Consider the following 26928-nt stretch of genomic DNA (forward strand, 5'->3'; position numbering starts at 1 on the left):
TTTTAACAGATTTGATGGCAGTAATAAGACTGAAGGAGACTTCCAGTAACTTTGGGCATGAGACTTGGGTGTGGCACCTGCAAACCCCTTTCAGTTCTCTGTCTCTCTCTGTTTCTGAGGTCTGTGGATAAGTTCCTTTCAGTTCTGAGCTCTGCTCTCTTTGCACTGAGCTCCCAGTCTATTGGGCTTCCCAGTACAGGGCAGGTCAGCTGAATCTGGCAGATGGCTCTGCCTGGAGCTCAAGCCCCTACCCTTTACATCAGACCATGACAGTCATTTAATTGGTGGAAACCCCCAGGCCTTGATTCTGCCCCAAGATCCATGTGGGAACTATATATGTGGAGCCCCTAGTCCTCAGTCCCCTTTGTTGAGGTCTGCTGGTTCAGTTCTTTCCCCAGGCCAAGGTCCCATGGCAGGAACTGTTGGGGTGCACACAGGGCCTTTAAATGGCTGGGACACAGAAGAATCTTTTGGCCACTGCCGATTTAAGGTGTACGTGTTTGTTCATCTTGTTTTGTACAAGCTACTGCTATTAGGAATCTCTGTGGCCAAAAATTTGCAAAAATTAGTGGGCAAGGGTGAAGCCTTTAAAAGCTAATGAAGTACTCTCCACCTAACTCAAGGACTCCCGAGTTCAAATAAGCTGGTCACATAAGCTATCTAGGTTAGCTTGACACTAGTTCATCCACCAGCCTCAAGAAGATTTCCATGCAACAAGGCTCACTGTAAAATACCACACAATCCCTAGGCCCATAGCACATATTAATGTGGCTCCCCCAAACCCAAAAAAGGCTTAGCTGAAACAAATGGGATCCTTAATATTCAAAGAGTCAAGCACTCTACCTTCTGGTACACTTGCTGATTTTACATCTAAGAATTATGGCCCTGGAAGCTGTAACTATCTATAAAAATGTCAGTGTTACTAAAGACAGCCTATAATTAGAATGGCCATTATGAGGCATGTTCCAATTATATAAGATCATTTAAGAACTGCACTTAAAAGCAAGAGCTTTCCTGCCCCACTCCCATAAAAAAAAGGTGGGGCAGGGGGAGGATACCTATTTTAATTGACATGCAGAATGCTCCAAAAGGCTTCAAAATTCCAAAATAGCTTCACTGAAAGATTCATTGCAAAAAGGCTAAAGAAAAATTAAAGACGCAAGAGGTTCCTAAAACAAGAGATAGTATGACTGGCTATGTGCTGCTGCTGTCCTCTATACTTTTCTTTTTTTGGCCATGTCATGCTGCTTGTGGGATTTTAGTTCCCCAACAAGGGATGGAACCCAGGCCCTCACCAGTGAGAACGCAGAGTCCTAACCACTGGACCACCAGGAACCCCCTATCCTCTCTGAGTACTCATTCTAGTAATCCTGTCTGAACTGTCTTTCCACTCGGAAGAGACTGCAAGACCGCAACAAAAGTCCACCATGTTAGTGGTCGTGGGGCTTCTAGTCATGAAGCCTTTCTGTGTCCCCGGTTTCTTCTATGTAGAGAACAAGCTCTGGCCTCTATGATCTTCCCCGAGTTCCAAAGGGCAGATTTGAACAGTTGCTAATCAGGGGAGGAAGGGGGTTCAGAGACAAAGGAGGAGCAGCCAAGAAACAGTAGTGCGGCCTTGGGGCAGGGTCCCGGCTCCACCTCAATCAGATACACTTAACATCCTTGAGTTCTTTTAGGGGTCACCCAGAGCCAGACATGACTGAAGCGACTTAGCAGCAGCAGCAGCAGCAGCAGCGAACTAAAACCCTCAACAAATGGAAGACAAACCAGTTGATGAAGCAGTCGTCATTCCAGAGGGAAGCTCATGGTTTGATAGCCTTGAGAACCAGAGAAGCTGGGTTAGGAAGCTCCTCAGGTGACCCTGATCCTTATCAACAACCCGCCCTAGAACTATTACTGTAAGACTCACTAAACCCTCCATGTTGGGACAGTTTTCCAGGGCACAAGCCTGAAGTGTCCTCTTTTGCTCTGCAAAGTAATAAAGCTATTCTTTTTCTATTTCACCCCAGCATCACTCTGAGATTCAACTCAGCGCTGGTGCACAGAGGCCAAGTTCTCAACATCAGCAGACATCCTCATAAGATCGTCTCAGTACCGGCCTTTCCCAAAATGGTTGAGGTTCTGAGAGATTTTCTTGTAAACTGCTACATTACTCCCTTAAACAGCTAAGGGAAATTAAATAGAAATGAATGAAAAACTCTGCCAAATTCTGACAGACACTGGAGCTAACCTTCTATTTTAAACCCTCCTTGGAGCCTACAGATGAGATTCTCAGAAAACTGGCAAAAGTCAGCTAAGGGTGAGAATTCTTACCAGAGCCAGCACTCCTGGATCTCTGTGTATAGTACCCAATAAAGAAAGGAAAATAAAATAATTTTTGCACTCTCATTTCAAATAGCTTTTAAGTCCAAGGGGTTGTTCAACACTGCCAGAAATATTTACTGTTTGTCTATATGGAAAACTGACAAGAGAGCTAAAAGCTTTTTTGTTTTTTTATAAGCAAGAGAAGATTCTACAATGGACATCACCAGATGGTCGACACAGAAATCAGATTGATTATATTCTTTGCAGCCAAAGATGGAGAAGCACTATATAGTCAGCAAAAACAAGACTGGGAGCTGACTGTGGCTCAGATCATGAACTCCTTATTGCCAAATTCAGACTGAAACTGAAGAAAGTGGAGAAAACCACTAGACCATTCAGGTATGACCTAAATCAAATCCCTTATGACTATAGAGTGGAAGTGAGAAATAGATGTAAGGGACTGGATCTGATAGACAAAGTGCCTGATGAACTATGGACAGAGGTTCGTGACATTGTTCAGGCAATAGGAATCAAGACCATCCCCAAGAAAAAGAAATGCACAAAAGCAAAATGGCTGTCTGAGGAGGCCTTACAAATAGCTGTGAAAAGAAGAGAAGTGAAAAGCAGCGGAGAAAGGGAAGATATACCCATTTGAATGCAGAGGTACAAAGAATAGCAAGGAGAGATAAGAAAGCCTTCCTCAGTGATCAATGCAAAGAAATAGAGGAAAACAATAGAATGGGAAAGACCAGAGATCTCTTCAAGAAAATTAGAGATACTGAGGGAACATTTCATGCAAAGATGGGCTCAATAAAGGACAGAAATGGTATGGACCTAACAGAAGCAGAAGATATTAAGAAGAGGTGGCAAGAATACACAGAACAACTGTACAAAAAAGATAATCATGATGGTGTGTGATCACTCACCTAGAGCCAGACATCCTGGAATATGAAGTCAAGTGGGCCTTAGGAAGCATCACTACAAACAAAGCTAGTGGAGGTGATGGAATTCCAGTTGAGCTATTTCAAATCCTGGAAGATGACGCTGTGAAAGTGCTGCACTCAATATGCCAGCAAATTTGGAAAACTCAGCAGTGGCCACGGGAGTGGAAAAGGTCAGTTTTCATTCCAATCCCAAAGAAAGGCAATGCCAAAGAATGCTCAAACTACCACACAGTTGCACTCATCTCACACGCTAAAAAAGTAATGCTTTAAATTCTCCAAGCCAGGCTTCATCATTACACGAACCGTGAATTTCCAGATGTTCAAGCTGGTTTTAGAAAAGGCAGAGGAACCAGAGATCAAATTGCCAACATCCGCTGGATCATCAAAAAAAGCAAGAGAGTTCCAGAAAAACATCTATTTCTGCTTTATTGACTATGCCGAAGCCTTTGACTGTGTGGATCACAATAAACTGTGGAAAATTCTGAAGAGATGGTAATACCAGAGCACCTGACCTGCCTCTTGAGAAACCTGTATGCAGGTCAGGAAGCCACAGTTAGAACTGGATATGGACCAACAGACTGGTTCCAAATAGGAAAAGGAGTACGTCAAGCTGTATATTGTCACCCTGCTTATTTAACTTAATGCAGAGTACTTCATGAGAAACGCTGGGCTGGAAGAAGCACAAGCTGGAATCAAGATTGCTGGGAGAAATATCAATAACCTCAGATATGCAGATGACACCACCCTCAAGGCAGAAACTGAAGAAGAACTAAAGAGCCTCTTGATGAAAGTGAAAGAGGAGAGTGAAAAAGTTGACTTAAAGCTCAACATTCAGAAAACGAAGATCATGGCATCCGGTCCCATCACTTAATGGCAAATAGGTGGGGAAACAGTGGAAACAGTGTCAAACTTTATTTTTCTGGGCTCCAAAATCACTGCAGATGGTGACTGCAGCCATGAAATAAAAAGACGCTTACTCCTTGGAAGGAAAGTTATGACCAACCTAGAGAGCATATTCAAAAGCAGAGACATTACTTTGTCAACAAAGGTCCGTCTAGTCAAGGCTATGGTTTTTCCAATGGTCATGTATCGATGTGAGACTTGGACTATAAAGAAAGCTGAGTGCCGAAGAACTGATGCTTTTGAACTGTGGTGTTGGAGAAGACTCTTGAGAGTCCCTTGGACTCTAAGGAAATCCAACCAGTCCATTCTGAAGGAGATCAGTCCTGGGTATTCACTGGTAAGACTGATGTTGAAGCTGAAACTCCAATACTTTGGCCACCTGATACGAAGAGCTGACTCATCTGAAAAGACCCTGAAGCTGGGAAAGATTGAGGGCAGGATGAGAAGGGGACGACAGAGGATGAAATGGTTGGATGGCATCACCGACTCAATGGACATGGGTTTGGGTGGACTCCGGTAGTTGGTGGTGGACAGGGCGGTCTGGCGTGCTGCAGTTTTTGGGGTCGCAGAGAGTCAGACACGACTGAGTGACTGAACTGAAGTGGATCTGTAATCAGAAGTTGGTCAAAATTTGGAAGCTGATATTCAAAAGCTAATGGGAGTTTTTTTAACACTTTTCACTTAAGCAAAATGAAACTATCTATGCACCCGGAGGGAAAGAAAAATGCTCTAAAGCCTTTGTGAAAGGACGCACTGAAATATTCAAAGGCAAACAGCTCTAAATCCAGAACACAGAAATCTTTTGATTTCCATCTTAGTTGGAAATCTTCTCCCTGATATTTTTTTTTTAAGCAAATTAAGGATAATTTACTTGGATGGGTGGCTCAGACGATAATGTCACTTAGGCTGCAATCCAATTTGGGGGAAAATTAAGAACTCTTTTTCCTTATCTTAGAAATCTTTGCAAAACTAGGAACTTACTCACTATTAACATCTATTCCTTTCATCAGTCCTAAAACCTCCCCTATTTATCTCAAAAGTATTGTAGAAATTCTGGCCTTAGGAAGCCTAAGTCCTTGGAGGAAATTTTATTCTTTCCCTGTATCTTTGAGATGCAAATGTTGCATTAAAAACTTCTGGGATCATTTCACTCTTTTTCATGCTGAGTAATACTGTACAGTATATTGTATATGTGTATTACATCTTCTTTATCTGTCTATGGGCTTTAGTTTGCTTCCATATCGTGGCTTGTAAACAGTGCTGCAATGAACACTGGGGTACATGTATCCTCTCAGATCATGTTTTTCTCTGGACACATGCCCAGGAGTGGGATTGCAGGGTCACCTGGTAACTCTATTTCTAGTTTTTTAAGGAACCTCCATACTGTTCTCCGTAGTGGCTGTACCAGTTTACATCCCCTCCTACAGTGCAGGAGGGGTCCCTTCTCTCCACATCCTCTCCAGCATTTGCTGTTGGTGGATTTTTTGATGATAGCCATTCTGACCTGTGAGGTGACATCTCACTCTACTTTTGATTTGCATTTTTCTAATAACTAGCTGAGCGTCTTTTCACGTGCCTGTTGGCCGTCTAGATGTCCTCTTTGGAGAAATGTCCATGCAGGTCTTTTGCCCATTTTCTGAGTGGGAGCAACATGGATGGACCTAGAGGGTGTCATACTGAGTAAAGCAGACAGACGAGGAGAAATATCATACGACATCCCTTATAGTTAGGGAGCTGGGGACTGACATGGACACACTGCTACATTCAAAATGGAGAGCCAGTAAGGACCTGCTGCACAACACATGGAACTCTTAATGTTATGCACCGGCCTGGATGCGAGAGGGGTTTGGGGGCGAATGAATACATGTATATATATGGCTGAATCCCTTCACTGTTGACCCGAAAGTACCACTACATTGCTAATCGGCTACGCGTGCATACGTAGTCACTTCAGTCACGTCTGACTCTTTGTGACCCCCACTGACTGTAGCCCACCTCTGTCCATGGGATTCTCCAGGCAAGAATACTGGAGTGAGTTGCTGTGCCTTCCTTCTGGGGATCTTCCTGACCCAGGGATCAAACCTGCATCTCTCGCATCTACCTGCACTAGCAGGTGGGTTCTTTACCACTAGCACCACCTAGGAAGCCCATTAATTGGTTATACCCCAATATAAAATAAAAAGTTTAAAGTTTGAAAAAAAATAAAATTGATAACCCCCCAAAAAACTTCTGGGAGTTAATTCCCATCAAAAGATGAACAAAAGGAAAAGATCATTTGAAACATAGGTGGAAAAAAAAATTTTAAGTGTCTTCCCCACCAATGCAGTAAAAAACTTCACCCCTTTGAGCAGACTTATTTCACCTACGTGAAAACAACTTAAATCCAACACTTTTTAATGACTAGTGAAATTTTGTATTATTGTACTTGATTCACAGCAGTAATTTAAAAGTGGAACCCAAAAGGTCTGTCAATTCATGTGTGTCTATGTATGAGTTGGGGGCTTCCCAGGAGGCTCAGTGGTAAAGCATCTGCCCACCAGTGCAGGAGATGTGGGTCTGATCTCTGAGTGGGGAAGATCCCCTGGAGAAAGAAATGGCAACCCACTCCAGTATTCTTGCCTGGGAAATCCCACGGACAGAGGAACCTGGTGGGCTATAAAAGAATAACAAAAGAGTTAGACACGATTTATCAACTAAACAACCACAATGTATGTGTTAGAGATATACTGAATTTTCCACCTACAGATGGTACTGCCAAAATTAATTTGTAAAAAAGCTCTATTAAAGTAGCTTTAAAAGATTAAGTGCTTATATAAATCAAGTAAATTGAATCCAGTAGTCCCCCTTAATCTGTGGTTTCAATTTCCATGGTTTTAGTTACCTACCATCAACCTCAGTCTGAAAATATTAGAAGAAAAATTTCAAAAATAAGTCATAAATTTCACATTGTTTGCTGTTCTGAATAGTGTGATGAAACTTCTTGCCACCTCATTCTATTCCATCCTGGGATTCCCCAACCATAAACAGTGACATGGCTCTACGCTCCAGAGTCATGACCCTTCTCCTGACGCATCATCAGAAAGTCAATAATAGCCTAACATTACAGCACAATGCCTACTCACTCGCCTCACTTCACTTCATCACAGGCATTCCATCATCTCACGTCATCACAAGAAGACGGGTGAGCATAGTACAATTAGATATTTAGAGACAGAGATAAAATGAGAGAGACCACATTCACATAACTCATATTGTTGCAAGTGTTCATTAGTTTTTGTTAATCTCTAACTGTACCTAATTTATAAATTAAATTTTATCATAGTTATATATGTATAGAAAAAAACAGAGAATATGTGGAATTCAGGACTATCCATGGTTTCAAGCATCCATTGCAAGTCTTGAAACATATCCCCTAAAGATAAAAGGGGATTACTGCAAATGTAAATGAGATAAAAGTTTTTCAGTAAATTTTTAAAATAATTTCTCTAAAATATTATTTGTAACCTAAAACCTTAAAGTTTTGCTAAATTAAATGATGGATAGTCACTAAATATCCAGGTCCTTTTCAAATCAGATATAACACTATAATTTAGCATCCCATTTGCCATGGGATGCTGCTGATTCATGAACTATTGAATAAAATCAATTTGATCTTTAAATTTACTTAGTTGAATTTTGTTTTATAATAAAAGTGAAGGTTCCCAGATACTATTTCTTAATAAAATTTTTAAAAGTAAAAAGAGAAGGTAATTATAAGAAGAAATAAAAAAAAAAAACCCACAAATAAAAGAGCACTAACTGTTCAGTTTAACACACAGCCAACCTGCTACATACTTTCTCAAAGGGTCAAGGGCTTCAGGATTAAGACACATACTGTAAGTGTGAGTTTTTCGTGCCTTGCAACAGTTCTACTGTCTGCCTCTTGGCACAGGAAACTTTGGAGGGACCCAGCATCTGTTTCAAGTCACCAGCATTTCCAGAATGGGAAGGACTTCGAGGCATGCCTACTTCAACAAAAGCATCATTACAACCTGTAGAGGAGAAGAAACAAAAGTAAAAATCCAGGAGACTTCCCTGGGAGTCCAGTGGTTAAGACTTTGCCTTCCAAAACAGGGGGTGAAGGGTTCAGTCCCTGGTCAGAAAGCTAAGCTCTCACATGCCTTGCAGGCAAAAGACCAAAATATAAAACACAGCAGTATTGTAAACAAATACAATAAAGACTTAAAAATGGTCCACATCAAAAAAAGAAAAAAATCAAAATATCACCTTACTATCAACAACAATAAAACTAATCAGATTCTGACTCTATGGAGACAAAGCATAACAGCTTTCAGCTACAGAGATGATACCTTAAATTAAGGCTATCTTAAAAATGCAAGATGAAATTTGAAAAGTAGACCCTCATATTTTTTAAAGATTGATAGAAATGTATGGCAAAAACCACCACAATATTATAAGTAATTAGCCTCCAATTAAAATTTAAAAAAAAGGCAGGAACACAAATTCCAGGTTACTTTGAAAAAAAAAAGACTAAAAAAAAGGAAATACTCTACTTGGAAAAAATTACACAGCAAATTAATGCTTTCCTGCTGCACAATTACATTCACTTTAATTTAGGAAGTTCCAATGGAATGGGAAAGTGCTCTTTCACCATGTTCTTTGGAACTTTGTTCAAGATACTGTCCTTCTGCATCCTTGAGGCAGGATGAGTCATAACTACTTAGCAAAACCAACTCAAAAATCACTGCATAGACTTTCTATGATCCCTTTATCCAATCAACAGAGCAGGCTGAAGTTCAGAAGGAAAGATACCTTCCGTGGGGTTTGATTTGGGAGATGTCTGCTCAGATCCAGTTGTCTGTCGGGATGGATCACCGTGATTCGCACTCAGCACTTTTTCTCCAAGTGATGAAGTGGATATTGCACCATATTTTATACTTGGAGACTGAAATAACGGTAGAAAATAGCACAGAGATATGGTCACAATCCTAAAATTGATTTCAGGTAGAAGTTTAAACATGTTACCAGTGGCTTCTCCTTTACGAACAGCATAAATCACAAGCTTCTTGCTGAAGGGCATTACCTGTGTGTGTCCATTTAGAGCAGCAGAGATTTTTTTGCTGTCTGTCTGCATAGTGTTGATATGGACATCAACAGGCGTCAAGCCAGGAGGGGGAGACGGAGCTGTGTGCCCATAAGTGGGTACTCCAGACAACAAAATATTGGTTAACGTGGCTTGGGCAGTGGATGGAATCATAAGATGTGGTATAGCAGAAAAACCTACAACAGCATTTCATGAAGACAGGTATTAGACACGAAGCAACTCACAATCAAGAAGCATTGCTTTGTTGTTTTAAGTAACAATAAAAAAGTCACTTCTGTTGCTGTCAATGCTGAAGAAAATTCAATTTTGATACCTCTGTTAATAGGTTTAACACATTACTATAAAAACATAGGAGTATTAGAATGGAACAACAGTTTAGAGAGTATTTAATCTAAGCTCTTCATTGTACAGACAAGGAAACTATTAATAGCTAGACTTTGCAAGTGCATTTGACTACTAAACAAATTTGTCATACTAGAACCTGCATTTCCTAATTACCAGGTCAGTGACCCTCAGGTGTTTCTGCCATTGCTCTGTGTATATCATGCTCTTTTTCCTGATCTGCTTGTCACATCTGAAGATTACATATTACGTTTATGAAAAACTCACTGTTTAATTATGCTTCATTTTAACTGATTGACACTCTGGAGAGTTTTTTGGCTGTAGTATGCTCTGAGCCATAATTTTTCCCTGAGGAAATGGAACCACTAGTAAATTTTACTTAAAAACCAATAATACCTAAGAATACACACCTTCGATTGTACTTAAATACTACTGACCTGTGGCACTTGAAGTATTAGCAAGTGGAGGTGCCCACAACGTGGGGCTGGGGGTGCCAGAACTCGGACTTTGCAAAGGACTGACTGAGCTATTCAGAGCATTTAAGAGTGAGTTTGGAGTTGTCGAAGTGTTGAGAGATAAGGTGGTGGGTCCCAAAAGACCTGAAAAGATGAACGTAAAGTCAATACACATAAATTCAAGATTATAATATACAGATGGCATTGATACTGCCGTTAGGAATGCACATTCATAGAATCTGATGTTTTCCAGTCATAAGGTATGAGTGACAGATTACCTTCTTTCAAATATTCACATGAAATACCGCATGATACACAGCTCCAACACTGGACCCTGTTTGTCCACAAACAGATCCAGAAATGGAAGGACAAGGGAGCTCAGACCAGGATAGACCTCAGGGCCTGGAGCACCACCGGCTGCTTTGGAATCATTTCAATGAGCCAGCATGAACGGAACTGTGCTCAAGTGGAAACCCAGTTTTAATTTCTCTGCATAACTCATGTGTCATCTGCTTAAAAAAAAAAAAAAAAACTCTTTCTAAACCATTTACAATTAGCAGTGAATTGGGAAATGTTTTCCTGCAATAGGACAGTTTCCTTTGGTTCATCTGCAGAGAGGCTGGCCTCCCTGAAAAAGGTTTCATACCACATTCGAAAGAAGATCTCAGTTCCTGCCAAAGTGCCTGACTGGCATTTCCTGACTTACAAGCAGTGCTCTATTCTTACAACTCTGTTCAGCATCTCCAGTGGAAGGGACAGCTTTGGGAGATTACGGGCCAAGGAGGAAAATTTGTCTTTACTTCTAATGGTGTCTGGGCGGGGCTACTTGGAACCTTCATCATATTATAACCACATTACATCTTTTTTAAAAAGCTAGAATAGCTACTAAAAAATGTAAAGACTGCTGAAAGTATTTTTGTTAGGGCTTCCCAGGTGGCTCATGGGTAAAGAATCCACCTGCCAATTCAGGAGACGCAGAAGATGTGGGTTCGATCCCTGGGTCGGAAGAACCCTTGGAAGAGGAAATGGCAACCCACTTGGGTATTCTTGCCGGGATAATCCCATGGATAGTGGAGCCTGGTAGGCTACAGTCCCTGGGGTCGCAAAGAGTTGGACATGATGGAGTGACTGAACATGCACACACAAGAGTATTTTTTGTTTCAAATCAACACTGAGGCAGAATGATTTGTGAGGGTTATTGCATTAACTTTTTATACACAAGCTACTTAAAATGTACAAAAAAGTAGTGAACCTAGAATAACTGTAATATAGCAATGAACTTTATCCAACAAAACGGGAATCTATAAATGAGACAGTTCGTACCACACCATGACTATTAAATGGCTCACCCTGCTTTCTTAAAAACCTAAAGCACCAAGGTGATGTTTTCTTTCATCTTTCTCTTCTTTACCTCAGATATAAATGCAGGTCCATTTGCTTCCCATGGTGGCTGCAGGCTACGGTTCCTTTGTGTCTGGACGAGGCAAAAGTAACCACTGGGAGTACAGTTCCGCTTGCCTTCACCTCCCCCTCTGCCCACCCCACATGCAGATTTGCAATTACTTTTTGTAAAGCAAACTGGATAATCTTTATCTCTAGGGACTGATGGCAATATTGCTAATGCAAGAAAGAACAAACACATAAATTATAGTCAGCCTGCTCACTTCACTCTCCATGGCATTCTTAATTTAGAAGAACAAACACAGCCACCGAAAATAAAACAGCCAGACCTTGATTATTTATGCATAAATAAAAAGAATCTGGGTAACAGAAATCCAGAGAGTCTAACAACAACAAAAAAATCAAAATAGATTGATCCGAGTGGTGTTGCTTTTCACCTATAGCACCTAAAGAAAGAAAAAAGAGCCTCTAAAATGTAGCCCCAGACAGTAGAAAGAAAGGGAACTGGATAAGCAATCCTCTGGTGACTGAGAAGGGCTGTAATAATAAATTTTATACCTAGTCCAGTGAGTCCAAGGCCTGCAGAAGCTAAGATATCCAGGCTGGGACAGGCCAGGCCAGCAGGGCAGGACGCTGGGGACGGGCTGGTTGCTATGGAAACCCCACTGCTTTCAAGTCCGAGGAGACATTTCCTTGCTTCATACATATTTAAGGCATTTCGCTCAACACTTTTCACAATCACAGACTATGAAAACACATAATGAGAAAGAAAAAAAGTGACACGCGAGTAGTCTATAATGAATTGGGGAAGGAGGTGAGAAAATGAGTATGATAATAAGAATTCCACTCAGGGAATGGATTAATGCTGCCTTAAAGTCAAACTGCAAATTCTAACCACTTATTTCCTAAGTTTACTCCTTTTGGTAAAAGCATAAAAGGTTAATTACCACTTACTCGGTGTGTCCTCCATCCCAGGCACTGTGATAGAAGCTGCACAAATACTCTAATTCCTGCAGAACCTTATGGGGTGAGATTATTATTTGTGTTCAGCGAAGACCCAAAGTCACAGTGCAGCTGCAGGGGCCGGCTAGAGGAGCCTAGGCCGGTCTGTCCTACAGCCCATTCTCATTTACATCCTCTTGTCTTTACATTAAGGCTCCCTTCATTTATCTCAGCTTTTAAAAATCAAATTTGTCACCACAGATAGACTGCACAGTAATGGTCATTTACATTTGACATTTGCAGCCTACCAGTTAACTAATGGACCTGGAGGTACCACTCTTCCTCGCTGATGACATACCTATGACAAAGCTTATGGTGAAACAAATTCCCAAACAATAAATCTTTTTTTCCTCAATGGACTCATCGAGAGAATTGGAAATCTGAACCCATGAGGGAAAGCCTCCAATGGAAAATAAAGAAAATGCGCGGCTGACAAAGCAGTTAAAGCAGTGGTCAGCCTGGAGGCCGGGGAGGCATGATTAAAAAGCTCTGGGATGCTGCAAGGTTTCAGAGCTCTCGTTTACCATTTTCCCCTGACCTCTGCTCATTTCTTGCTGAGCTCCAGAACTCTTCCTGGGCCTGTCCATCTTTACCTGCAAAGTCTCTTTTGTTTGCATCTTTTCATCCCAGTACTACCTACAGTGACTCTAGCCAACTCAAATTAGTCAGATACGAAGCTTCACAATACATAAAATTAATGTCCTGTTCTCTAATTTTAAACTCAATATAGCAAGCTCATTTAGAATCAATCCTATCTTTTCCTTTAAAGTTTTCTTTGAGGAAGGCGTGATTTTTTTTCTCATGTTGGACACTGACTACCACGTTATTTGCATACATACACAAATATAACAATACATATTTTTATATATGTACCATATGCATATATGATAAAATTCATAGTTCAGAAATTTTAAAGGCACCACTGTTTGGTGTTTTATCTACTATAATAAAAATATATGTTACTATTTAGTATATGTTGTTGTGTAACTTTTTCTTTCACATTTTACAAAATTCATTTATTTTTAATTGAAGGATAATTGCTTTACAGTATTGGGTTGGTTGCTGCCAAACACCAACATGTATCAGCCACCGGCATACCCATGTCCCCACCCTCCTGAACATCCCTCCCCACCTCCCTCCCATTCCACCCTCCAGGTCATCGCAGAGCGCTGGTTTGAGTTCCCTGAGTCATACGGCAAATTCCCACTGTCTATTTTCCATACGGTAATGTATGTTTCCATGTTACTCGCTCCATACATCCTGCCCTCTCCTCCCCTCCCCTTCCGACCGTGTGCATAAGTCTGTTCTCTATGTCTGCATCTCCATTGCTGCTCTGCAAATAGGTTCATCAGTACCATCTTTCTAGATTTCATATATATGCATTTGTATATGATATTTGTTTTCCTCTTTCTGACTTATTTCATCAACTTGCTTTTTTTTATTCAACACCACTCTTGTCGATTAACTTCTGATACAAAGGTTTCCTCAACACGTGTGACTAGAAATAGAATTGCTGGTGGTAGAATATCAGTGTTTTTGTGATCAAATGATCACAAACTACTTTTAAAGTGCTTGGGCCAACTTACCCAGTTTAATGCAGGAACATTTCTCTTTCCTCATATCCTTACCAGCACTTAATATCATCAGACCTATCCCAGTAAATTTTTGACAGCACATGTAATTACTGAAATTTTACAACATCTTAAGAGAGAAGCTCCAAGAAAGCTGAACTAGGGACACTTAATTATTTGAAGTATTTATGAAAGCGAATGGGCACCTATTCTTCAAACCTCCAAGGGCTAGCACAGTGGCTCACAAGTAGTAAATAAACCAAGCATTTTTAAAACTGCTTTGGATCTGTACACACACATGTGGACAGAACACAACATTTAGCCTCACCAACTCTGTGGCAACTTAGTAAAGCTTAAAGTTACCAGATTGCAAATTGAGAAAAAAAGAAAAAGTCTCCTTCCCATATATGTAATTAAAATAATGGTCACAAATAGACTCCAAAAACCAACACATATATAAAGAAAATGATCAGTAACGAATGCTGTTACAAATCTGCCTTTATATAAAGTAAAATATAATATGTAACAGTGTCTATTATATAGAAATCAAGTGCCATGTATATGCAGATATTCATTTACATGAAAATCACACTATATTGAATGTGATATGACACTTGGTTCTCTTTGGGCCCAGACGCTGAACCCACCTTGCTTGGCTGTTTTGGCTTTGGTTTAATACTGATGAAGACATCGAGCTGTTCCATCAGCTGAGCAATGAACTGTGGATCGACTTCAATTTCTTCCTTCATATCAAACATCAGCACAAGGGGAAGACAACCCTAGAAAATGCCACAGTGGAAAGTGTGGGGGGTAAAACACAATTTGTCTATACATCTGATAGTTTAACACGCCTACAGATACACAAGACTTTATAGACTTAAAGAGTAAGAGTCCCTTTGCTGTCCACCAGAAACTATCACGCTGTTAATCAGCTGTATTCCAATACAAAATAAAAAGTTTAATTAAAAAAGAATAAACCAAAGTGTCAAAGCTAAATTATATGCCTTCACATAGCTTAGAAGGCTGGCATGGAAATAATACGGAGGGGTAGAAACTATCTTTTGGATGATGGAAATAAGTGTCTTGTGTTTCTCATTCTGGCCATCAGTTTTTTTAACCTACTCTCCCCCTTGGAAAAATTCTTCCATTCTCTGACTTCAGCTTTGTTGGTGGTGCCAGAAACTATATTCGCAGCCACATGAAGGGTAGTAATCTTGTGGTCTGGCTCAAAGACTTACAATGGAGGCTTTTTACTGTCTCCTGAATGAAATCTAAACATGTATCAGAATTTAAAAATCTCCACATTTCCACCCAGCTTGGCTTGTGCAGTCACAGGTCTCTCTGTGTATGTCTGCCCCTTCTCCAAACTACACCAACCTACGGACAGTCTTTGCAACAGATTCTGTTCCTCAGTATCTTAACTCATCACAAGGCTTCTTTGCCAACCCAAATCCTGCTTCTCCTTTGATGCAGCTCAAACCTCACCTCCTTCCTGGAGGAAACTGCTACCATCACCCTTTCCTGTAACTGTCTCTTCAGCATAGAAGGCTTTAGCACTTGTGCTTTTTCTCTGATTCTTTCTTCCTGGCTCCTCATCTACTGAGTATAGGAACTACATCCCACACTTTTTGTGATGGGTTTGTACATAAGTATTGGAAGAAGTTACTGTCAAACATAACAGAATTAAAAAGAAATCACCATGTTCCATTTCTCTTATCTGTTCCATTTCTCTTCTGGATAAGAGATGTTTATAATGATGTTGCTATAAAAAATGGTGATACTATTTAAGATTTAAGTTAAAGTCTTTTAATTTCTCTCTCAATCTTTCAGTATCGTGCAGTAATAATAATACATCTCATTGCATACCTGTATTTTTGTCAGGTATGAGCACAGTATGAATATGAATTCATAACTGTGCTGATCGCTTGAAAATTTCACTGAACTCAATATCTAAAGAACTTGAAAAGTGTGAAAAAAGAAAGTATGAAGAGTAATCATAATAATCTTTGGATACAAATATGCTGTCTAACTAGCAGTATATTAAAAGTAGCCTAAGTAAGCTTAGCTAAAAAAAATCCTTCACAATGAAATTAATTTCTTAAAATCTCATAATTCTTAGTGATTATAACAAGTTTTCATCTGTCAGAGGAATGGAATCAACAATACAAATCTGGATTTTCTGAAAGTTTCTCAAAAACAGATTCTGCAAGTTAATAACAGTAAAGGTCATGCCTGAAGTTTATGGATTCAAAGGTCACTAAAGGTCTAGCCAGAATGGAGAATATAATGGTATTTTTAAATAAGAATACATGGTATGTCAGTCCATTCTGTTAATATATATCAACCTCACACTGGGTTTTTAATGAATACAGGAAGGATAGAAAGATTGAATATTATAAGCTGAAAGCAGTAGTCAATTATGTAACTTATTTTCTTTCAATTCATGATACTCAAATTCATAGCTCAAATACTATAGCATTTTTTAAACGGTATGAAAGATTTATGAAATGTTCAAATGTTTCATGCTACCAAAATTTATTATCTTTGAGGGTAAAATTTTAAATTTATTAATTTTTAGTTGCTCTGTTTAAACAGTGATTTTTTTTTTTTTTGGCCAAACACAAACTAACACTAAATGTCAAATAAAAATAACCACCTTCCACAAAATATAGCCAATTATTTCCATGTAACCTGTTCAGTTGTTTAAATTTTAAAACAAATACTGCAAGAGAATTACCCACAAAATGAAATGAAATCTGGGAAGCACCATGTACCTTATTCTTTTACTTTCTTTTACCGAGAAACTTCCTTATTAAACCAGAATTCCAAAGTGCTTCCATAAATACCACATTCCTACAGTATGCGCAGCAACATACACTGTACCCAAAGAGGTAAAAAAAAAACTGTACCATTAATTTCAGTAAACCTACCATGAGATATTGCCTTGCAAGACAGACGGACTCAATGGTGCCCTGGAGGTAGACGGTGGATTTCTTTTGTGGGTTACTGGGATCAGGAAAGTGGATCTGAGCACCCGTTCTCTGCATGATATGTTTGATGTTGCTTCCATTTCGACCCATCATAAAGAGATGATGCTGAGCTGCAATATCCAGTTGCGTGCTCACGGGGATAGCTGACGCCAAGCTCCCGGCGAGATGTTCCAACAGCATGGCCGTTCCTTCCTAGGAGCAAAGGTGGGGGAGAGAGAGTCCCTTGTGATAGCCGTCCACGCTGAAGGGAAAGGTTCTACTGAGCTTCTGAGAGCTATGGGAAAATTCAATACGTCCTTAAAGCCAGAATGTGGGCCTTCCCTGGTGGTCCAGGGGTTAAGAATCTGCCTTCCAATGCAGGGTATGCAGGTTTGATCCCTGGTCAGGGAACTAAGATTCCATGTGTCGAGGGGTGAGCCCATGAGCTAGCCACCAGAGAAGCCCACAGGCCACGATGAAGGATCCCACATGCTACAACTACAACCCAACACAGCCAAATAAATAAACACATATTTTTAAAATAAATACATAAAAATGGGAACCAGAATGCAATATGAGAAAAAAAAAATTCCAGAAAACAAATTTGTCTTAAAATCCTTAAAAAATAAAACTCATATGATTCCTATACCTACAATGTTTGGAATGACCTACACCACTCACCTTCACAGCGCTTGTATTATTCTGAGACCCCCGTACTATCACTGTAGCACCATACATTCGGGACCGCTGTTTAAATGACACTGAAATGTTGTACATTTGTGATATGTGCTGAATAGAGGGGGAATTAGGATCAGGCACTGGTTGAAGAATTCCAGCAATTGGCAGCTCAAACATCAGCACCAAAGGAAGCAGCTCCTAAAATAAAATCATAGAACCCAGAGCAGACAGTTAGGTCACTGCATAGCTACTGAAAGTGAAGATGTTAGTCGCTCAGTCAGGTCTGACTCTTTGCAACTCCAAGGACTGTAGCCTGCCAGGCTCCTCTGTCCATGGAATTCTCCACGCAAGAATACTGGAGTGGGTAGCCATGCCCTCCTTCCATTCCCTTCCTTCCAGGGAAGCTTCTTGACTCAGGGATAAAACCCGGGTCTCATGCACTGCAGGCAGATTCTTTACCTTCTGAGCCACTAGGGAAGCCCGTTCATTTAGAGATGTGTGTAATTCATTCATTCTTTTCTCAAGATGGGATTTTTTTTCTCAAGATGAAAATTAAATGTGCATTAATTTTTTTAAACACCATCCTTGTAGAGAATGGGGACAAAAAGAAGCAAATGTAGAAAAATATGGGAAACCTATTGAAAATGTGTTCATTTCCCCAGTACCCGTCGACTCCCTCATCCAGCAACAATTAGTGCAGCTCACGTTTTCATCAAAATTCCGCTGTAACTCAAAAAGCAATATGGCTGGAAGTCTCCTGGTCCCTACATGGGAGTGTAGTTTTTATAGATATTAAACAAAAATCTCTAAATTAAATTTGCCTTTATATATTCTTTTAAAATATAGAAGCCACTGGCCCTATATATATGTGTGTGTGTATATATATATACATATAGATGATTTACTTCATTGTACAGTAGACTAACACAACATTGTAAAGCAATCATCCTTCAATAATTTAAGATTTTTTTAAAAAAATAATGCTTTTATTACAGCCATAAACTGGGGAAGGCAATCTGAAGTTTTTAAATGGAAGGAGACTTCTGCAAAACCTGTTTATAACTTGAATTGCCGTGGCATTTTTCCTCCGGCGTCTTTTTGATCATTTCAAAAACATCAGAGCAACAGAGCCAGGTAAAATTCAACCATCTCTAAGAAGCATCTTTGAGACATTAAAACAACTTTTGTCACTCTTTCCTACATGTTGAACATATGATCTGGTTATAAACTGATAAATTACAATATTTTTATTGCCTTATAATGCCAACATCGCTGACATTGCTTTATAGTACAAAAAGGAATCGAAACTTACCCGAATTCTAACTCGGGCAGATTCTACTCCTGCTGGTTGTCCTGCTATAGATACCTGCAAAAGTAAAAACCACAGATTTATTGTTCTTGAATCCACTTCCACTTTCTCAGCTATCTACTCCCTCACTACTCAAAGTGTCATCCAGGATAAAACAGCATCGTACAGCATCGTCTTTATCTTGGAGTTTGTTAATAATGAAGGATCTCAGGCACCAACCCAGACCTACTTAATCAGAATCTGCATTTTAACAAGCTCTGGTGATCTGTGTCAGTTGATCAACATGACCTCCTGGACTTACCTAAAGCCTCCCAGCCCACAGGGGGCCTCCCACCCTCTTCTCATTTTCTTGTGTCCACTGCATTTTCCCCTTTTGTTTAAACTCTTTGCACACGAGATGGGCGTCAATGTGCAATGATACTGCCACACGATGTTCACAGGGTAATGGACTACTTCCATGCTGCTTGGCAAAAAGCGCTGTGGCTCCACCAGCCCTTTCTCAGGATCTTCTAGGCTTTCCTATGATCCAGCAATTGAGGAATTGCTCTTGGCAGTAGGGCAAGAGGCTGGGGCTCCAGGACAGCGCTCTCACGGGGCAGGCCCCCACCACGTTGTCAGATAACTGCTGCTCTTGCTTTTCACCACGGCTTTCTATCTAGTTCCTTGTGTACACAGGCCACCGTCACCCTCAGTCCCACAGAGAAAAGACCGTCTTATCCATCTTTGTGGCCAACACAGTTTCCCTGTTGTTTAGTTGCTAAATTGTGTCTAACTCTTTGCGACCTCGTGGACTGTAGCCCACCAGGCTCCTCTGTCCATGGGATCTCCAGGACAAGAATACTGGAGTGGGTTGCCATTTCCTCCTCCAGGGGATCTTCCCAAGCTAGGAATCGGATCAAACCCGGGTCTCCTGCCCTGGCCAGCGTGTTCTTTAGCCCTGAGCCACCCAGGTTCTAATATCGTGATCAGAGGAGAGAAAACTTCCAAATAATACAAAGAACACTATCTGTTCAAGTACTAACAGCATTTTGATGTAGACGTGTGAGCTCCATTGGTTTCCAAACCCAAGAACTAGAAAAAAAAAAAAAAAAGGAGGGGGGCATAAAAGAGAGACATAATTCAGCCAATGTGAGAAAGTCAGGCACTTGCACGTCACCTCTCAGGTGGCCCGGGGTAACTGGAGGAGCACTTGCGTGTTCCTGCAGACAGAATCCCAGCTATCAACTGGTGCCTGGACTAGGCGAGCTTTCAGGTCCTTTCCTAACTCACATGCCTTCTGAGCCTTTCTGCAAGGACTTCATTTAATGTTGCCATGACAACCTTCCCTCTCTTCTACCAACCACTTAGAGGTCAAGAATTTAAGGCCCATCTACAACACATCTCTTTATAAAAGCTGAGCACTTTCAGCCTCCTTAGAGGGGGACATAGAATCCATACTACCTGCCATCTTCACAAGTACTCCTGTTCTCACCTCCCCCAAAAGATGCGCATACAGGAAATCCAAGCTTTAATCTGTCCCATAAAATTTCACGTGAAAAGTCCCAGCACCTGGTTGCTTTTTTCTGCTTGATTATTCCTGTTGGAGTCTGGGAAGTGGATGTGGCATCCTGTTTCTTCCATGACCTTTTTAATATTGTTGCCCCCTTTGCCGATTACGTGAGAATGTTCTGTGTGTGAGACATCCATCTTCAAGGTGACCCGATTGCTCTACGTGGAAATAACGTATTATTTCTTGATGTACGAAAAAGGAAAGAACGACTCATAAAAAGACACGTTTACCCCAAGGGAACAGGATTAACAACAAGTGACCCACTGGAAGTTCTTACAGATTTCTTAAGATCATCTTGATCTATAAATTCTTCAATTTTATCTATATATCCTTGGCTCATAAAAAATGTTTCATTTAAAGACAAATCTGTCAGAAGAAATAGGAAGATATACTCTTTACCAAGATAATTTTTTGGACAGTAGCATTCAAGTCAAATTAGTTATAATTACAAATAAATTACTTGTTTTTTCTTTAATAGATATTATTCATGCAAAATGAATTCAAATAACTGAAAAACAGGTTTAAAAAATTGCAAGAGTGAATAAATGTATCTTAGAAATGCTGAACAACGATAAAAAACTAGAAATAAAAATAAAGCTCAAAACTGAATAAAAAAGGATTTACAAACATTTTCACAACTTCTCTATCACTGTATGTCAAACTTTACAAAGTAGGTAAATTATTCTTGCAGGTAGGAAGAAGAGTGAGGAAGAAATCACAAAGTATACATCTCCAGGAGTAAAATGGCTTAAGTAAACCAGTACAGAGTATAAAATTAACTATACTAAAGGCAAATTTAAAATTTTTAGACACAATGAATAATTATAGGCAGATTGGAATTCATGTATTTAATTTGGGGAAATGTAGTGCCATAAAATTATAAAGACTAACATGAAATGTTTTCTCATTTATAAAATTGATATTGAAATTCTTCAGTCCTTACAAAGTAAAATTAAAAAGTCAAAATACAGCAAGATTTTAAAAAGATCAGTAGTTGTACACTTTCTGAATTCTTAAATTTTAAACTTAGATCCATTAAATACTTTGGTTTTTAAACTTAGTTATTTTAGCTAACCACTAAAAAAAGAAAAAAAAGATAACCTTTTTTGGATATTGCAAATTTTTAATAATTATAGGATGAATAATTATTTTCTTAAAAAAAGTACAACAGCAACAAAAAGGAACAAAAAAATAGGGAGGAAGAGATTAAAAATAATTTCAATGAAATACTACATGGCAAAAATAGTGGTTAAGAACCAGACAGAGTGAATTTGAATCCACCTCCCCACTCATCAGCTATTATATCCTGTGTAAATTCCCGAATATCTCTTTCCTGAGCTTGTTATGAGGATTAAACAAATTAATACTTGTAAATGATGTAGCTAAGTGCCTGGCATAGAGTAAGTGATTTAGAAGTGTTTATTAAAATAAATTCTCAAAAACAAGTATACATTTTTAAATATTTTCACTTCTCTATTGTCTCTCTCTACATGTACTTGTAGAGAGAGAGAACATACCAGACGCATTGTCAGATTTCATGCCATCACATACTCACAGCTATACAGAACATAATTTTGGTTTTCCACTGACATCATAAAAGCAAATATGCTAAATTCTTGCAGTCTTTATTACTTGCTCTATATTAATCAAGGTCAGTGTCTATTTCTGAAGATACCATATACATACATACGCACTACATAAAGACATACACACATACATGTTATGTATTTAAGTATATATATATATATATATAGAGAGAGAGAGAGAGAGAGAATTATTTAATTACCAAACATGAAAGAACCTCTGCAAACTTGAAACAGACCTTTACATCCATTGTAGAATCACGTGTTTATTTTAAAACCCACCATTACTTTCTCCTGCTTTTTCTTCTCCAAATGGCTCTTTCATAACAGCATGAAGTAGTCCCTTGCAGAGACAGGATTCTGACATGTGAGTGTCTTTACCATTCACTTACTTTTGTGTCTAAGACAGACATGATCATTTCCTTGGCTTCCTTAACATCTTCTTTCTTTCCAGAAACCTTAATGTGGGGATCTGTAAGAAATCAAGAACAAAGAGCTCATACGAAACCCCTAAGCTTTGTTTTAAAACTTATGTTACAATATAAGAAAAACTGATTCCATAATACATTCAATATCTGATTCATTCTAGATGCATTGTCACTGTAATAAAAACAGAAATATGTAAAATACTCAAACTGTGCATTTATCTATGCTTTTTTTCCTTCTGAACACTGGCTAACCTATTTAACTTTAAATTTAACTGCAAAATAAGTATAGCATATAATTATTTTTTAAACAAGTGAGGAGTCTATATATTCAATTTATTACTTCATCTCTTGGTACATTCCAGCCCCTGTTCTAAAGGCTTAAAAGGCACTGAATCATTCAATCTACACCACGGTTCGCTTTTTTCTTTTTTAAACTACCTGTATTGTAAAGCAATTTCTTTAGTGAATATCTTGCCTATTTTAAATTCCAATGGTGACATCTCTAAAAATAAAGCATTTTTCAATTAAAGAAAAAAATCCCACAATGCAGTACCACCTCATAGTACAATAGTTAAAATGAAACAGACAATAATAAGTGTTCTACACCACAGTTTTGTGATTGTCTGCAGAGGAAACTAAGGCACAGAGCAGTTTAGCAATCTGCCCCAGAAAACCATTCAGGGGATGTTTCCTATAATCCAGTGTCTTCCAACTCTGGATCCATACTTTAAACTACATGATCATTTAAGAGAGATTCTTATTGGCCAAAGTTGACAGGAGAAAAACAACCTTCATTCAGGAATATTTAATATTTATTCAGAATTAGTACTAAGTAAGTGACTAAGTACATGCTATGTCTGCAGGAAACCACTCATTCTTTCAGTAAAGATTTTCTGAACCTCTGCTATGCTTCTCCAGCAGCCTCACACCTTCAACAGAGGAGGTGCTGGTTCGATCCCTAGTTGTGGAACTAAGATCCTACATGCCACATGCCACGACCAAAAAGAGAAAGCCATCTGTCCACATGGACCTTACAGACTTGTGCAGGAAGGTAAAAATCAGTCAAATAAACAAATCATCTAGTAACTAGACCGAAAAAGCCTCTTGATGAAAGTGAAAGAGAAGAGTGAAAAGGCTGGCTTTTCTCAACGTTCAGAAAACTAAGATCATGGTATCTGATCCCATCACTTTATGGCAAACAGATGGAGAAAAAATGAAAACAGTGACAGACTTTATTTTCTTGGTCTCCAAAATCACTGCAGATGGTGACTGCAGCCATGAAATTCAAAGACACTTGGTCCTTGGAGGAAAAGCTGTGACAAACCTACACAGCATATTAAAAAGCTTATTACAAAGTCACACTCCACCTTCTTTACGGTCCAGCTCTCACATTTGTAATGACTACTGGAAACATCATAGTTTTGATTAGATGGACCTTTGTTGCCAGAGTGATGACTCTTTATTAATATGCTGTGTAGGTCTGTCATAGCTTTTCTTCAAAGGAGCAAGAGTCTTTGAACATCATGGCTGCAGTCACCATCCACAGTAATTTTGGGGCCCAAGAAAATGAAGTCTGCCACTGTTTCCATTTTTTCCCCATCTATTTGCCATGAAGTAAGTTCTTCTAAACCAAGTTAAACTAGGATAAGCAAAATGAGTCACTGTAGATTTTACCAAACTACACGTATTTTCTCATATTGAGATTTAACCCACCCATCTCCACCTCCCAGTCATCAAGGCCATGACTCCTCAGTCCAGTTCAGTTCAGTCACTCAGGCATGGCCAACTCTTTGTGACTCCAGGGACTGCATTATGCCAGGCTTCCCTGTCCATCACCAACTCTTGAAGCTTGCTCAAGTTCAGGTCCATCAAATCGGTGACACCATCCAATCATGTCATTCTCTTTCGACCCCTTCTCCTCCTGCCTTCAATCTTTCCCAGCAACAGGATCTTTTCAAATGAGTCAGTCTTTCACATCATGTGGCCAAAATATTGGAGTTTCAGCTTCAGCATCAATCCTTCTGATGAATATCCAGGACTGATTTCCTTTAGGATGGACTGGTTGGATCTCCTTGCAGTCCAAGGGACTCTCAAGAGGCTTCTCCAACACCACAATTCAAAAGCATCAATTCTTCGGCACTCAGCTTTCTTTATACTCCAACTCTCACATCCATACATGACTACTGGAAAAACCATAGCTTTGACTAGATGGACCTTTGTTGGCAAAGTACTGTCTCTACTTTTTAATTGTCTAGGTTTGTCTAGGTTTGTCATAGCTTTCCTTACAAAGAGCAAGCATGCTTTAATTCCATGGCTGCAGTAAGCATCTGCAGTGATTTCAAAGTCCAAGAAAATAAAGTTTGTCACTATTTCCATTGTTTCCCCATCTATTTGCCATGAAGTGACAGGACCAGATGACATGATCTTAGTTTTTAGAATGTTGAGTTTTAACCCAGCTTTTTCACGCTCCTCTTTCTCTTTCATTAGGAGGCTCCTTAGTTCCTCTTCAGTTTCTGCCATAAGGGTGGTGTCATCTGCATATCTGAAGTCATTGGTATTTCTCCTGGCAATCTTGATTCCAGCTTGTGTTTCATCCACCCCAGCATTTTTTCATGATGTACTCTGCATATAAGTTAAATAAGCAGGGTGACAGTATACAGCCTTGATGTACTCCTTTCCTGATTTGGAACCACTCTGTTGTTCCCTGTCCAGTTCTAACTGTTGCTTCTTGACCTGCATATAGATTTCTCCAGAGGCAGGTATGATGGTCTGGTATTCCTATCTCTTTAAGATGGGAATTTTCAACAGTCTTGCTGTGATCTACACAGTCAAAGGCTTTGGCATAATCAACAAAGCAAAAATAGCTGTTTTTATGGAATTCTCTTGCTTTTCTATGATCCAACAGATGTTGGCAATTTGATCTCTTGTTCTTCTGGCATTTCCAATTCCACCTTGAACATATGGAAGGTCATGGTTAACATACTGCTGAAGCCTGACTTGGAAAATTTTCAGCATTACTTTGCTAGCATGTGAGACGAGTGCAATTGTGTGGTAGTTTGAGAATTCTTTGGCATTGCCTTTCTTACGGATTGGAATGAAAACTGACCTTTTCTAGCCCTGTAGCCACTGCTGAGTTTTCCAAATTTGCTGACATATTGAGTGCAGCACTTTCACAGCATCATCTTCCAGGATTTGAAATAGCCCAACTGGAATTCTATCACCTCCACTAGCTTTCTTTGTAGTGATGCTTCCTAAGGCTCACTTGACTTCACATTCCAGGATGCTTGGCTCTAGGCGAGTGATCACACCATCGTGATTATCTGGGTCATGAAGATCTTTTTTGTATAGTTCTTCTGTGTATTCTTGCCACGTCTTCTTAATATCTTCTGCTTCTGTTAGGTCCATACCATTTCTGTCCTTTACTGTGCCCATCTTTGAATGAAATGTTCCCTTGGTATCTCTAATTTTCATTGAGAGCTCTCTAGTCTTTCCCATTCTATTGTTTTCCTCTATTTCTTTGCACTGATCCCTGAGGAAGGCTTTCTTATCTTTCCTTGCTATTCTTTGGAACTCTGCATTCAAATGGTATGTCTCTCCTTTTCTCCTTTGCCTTTCCCTTCTCCTCTTTTCTCAGCTATCTGCAAGGCCTCCTCAGAGGGCCATTTTGCACTTTTGCATTTCTTTCTCTTGGGGATGGTCTTGATCACTGCCTCCTGTACAATGTCACAAACCTCCATCCATAGATCTTCAGGCACTCTGTCCATCAGATCTAATTTCTGGAATCTATTTGTTCTTCCACTGTATAATCATAAGGGATTTGATTTAGGTCATGCCTGAATCGTCTAGTGGTTTTCCCTACTTTCTTCAACTTAAGTCTGAATTTGGCAATAAGGAGTTCATGATACCAGCCACAGTCAGCTCCTGGTCTTGTTTCTGCTGACGGTAAAGAGCTTCTCCATCTTTGGCTGCAAAGAATATAATCAATCTGATGTCGGTATTGACCATCTGATGATGTCCATGTGTAGAGTCTTCTCTTGTGTGTTGGAAGAGGGTGTTTTCCATGACCAGTGTGTTCTCTTGTCAAAACTCTGTTAGCTTTTGCCCTGCTTCATTTTGCACTCCAAGGCCAGATTTGCCTGCTCCTCCAGGTATCTCTTTACTTTTACTTTTGCATTCCAGTCCAGTATGATGATAAGGACATCTTTTTTGTGCATTAGCTCTAGAAGGTCTTGTAGGTCTTCACAGAACCATTCACCTTCAGCTTCTTCAGCATTGCCGGAAGCCAGCATGAGGAACTCCGCCCATGGCAAAGGTCATGAGGAAGGAGGCCTGGCATACGCAAAGGCATGATCAAGCCTCAGGAAACCCCCTGTTCCCGAGCATCTA

General features: G+C 39.7%; 1 protein-coding gene across 6 annotated transcripts in view; it reads right to left on the bottom strand.

Moving 5' to 3' along the window:
* LOC120860451 (protein bicaudal C homolog 1) overlaps positions 1-26928 on the bottom strand; it is a 354826-nt gene that overhangs the window by 39155 nt on the left and 288743 nt on the right. For all 6 annotated transcript variants that reach the window (XM_040236254.1, XM_040236253.1, XM_040236251.1 and 3 more), the window contains 11 exons: positions 22507-22586; positions 20531-20689; positions 18986-19039; positions 17677-17871; positions 16957-17208; positions 14674-14805; positions 12012-12198; positions 10035-10196; positions 9235-9431; positions 8964-9096; positions 8026-8182 (listed from right to left, as the gene is read on the bottom strand). In XM_040236254.1, the coding sequence (XP_040092188.1) occupies positions 8026-8182; positions 8964-9096; positions 9235-9431; positions 10035-10196; positions 12012-12198; positions 14674-14805; positions 16957-17208; positions 17677-17871; positions 18986-19039; positions 20531-20689; positions 22507-22586 (1708 nt within the window). The remainder of the gene's footprint in view (positions 1-8025; positions 8183-8963; positions 9097-9234; positions 9432-10034; positions 10197-12011; positions 12199-14673; positions 14806-16956; positions 17209-17676; positions 17872-18985; positions 19040-20530; positions 20690-22506; positions 22587-26928) is intronic.

This window comes from Oryx dammah, unplaced genomic scaffold (genome assembly GCF_014754425.2).
Source record: "Oryx dammah isolate SB20612 unplaced genomic scaffold, SCBI_Odam_1.1 HiC_scaffold_11077, whole genome shotgun sequence".
In the NCBI taxonomy this organism is placed as follows: domain Eukaryota; kingdom Metazoa; phylum Chordata; class Mammalia; order Artiodactyla; family Bovidae; genus Oryx; species Oryx dammah.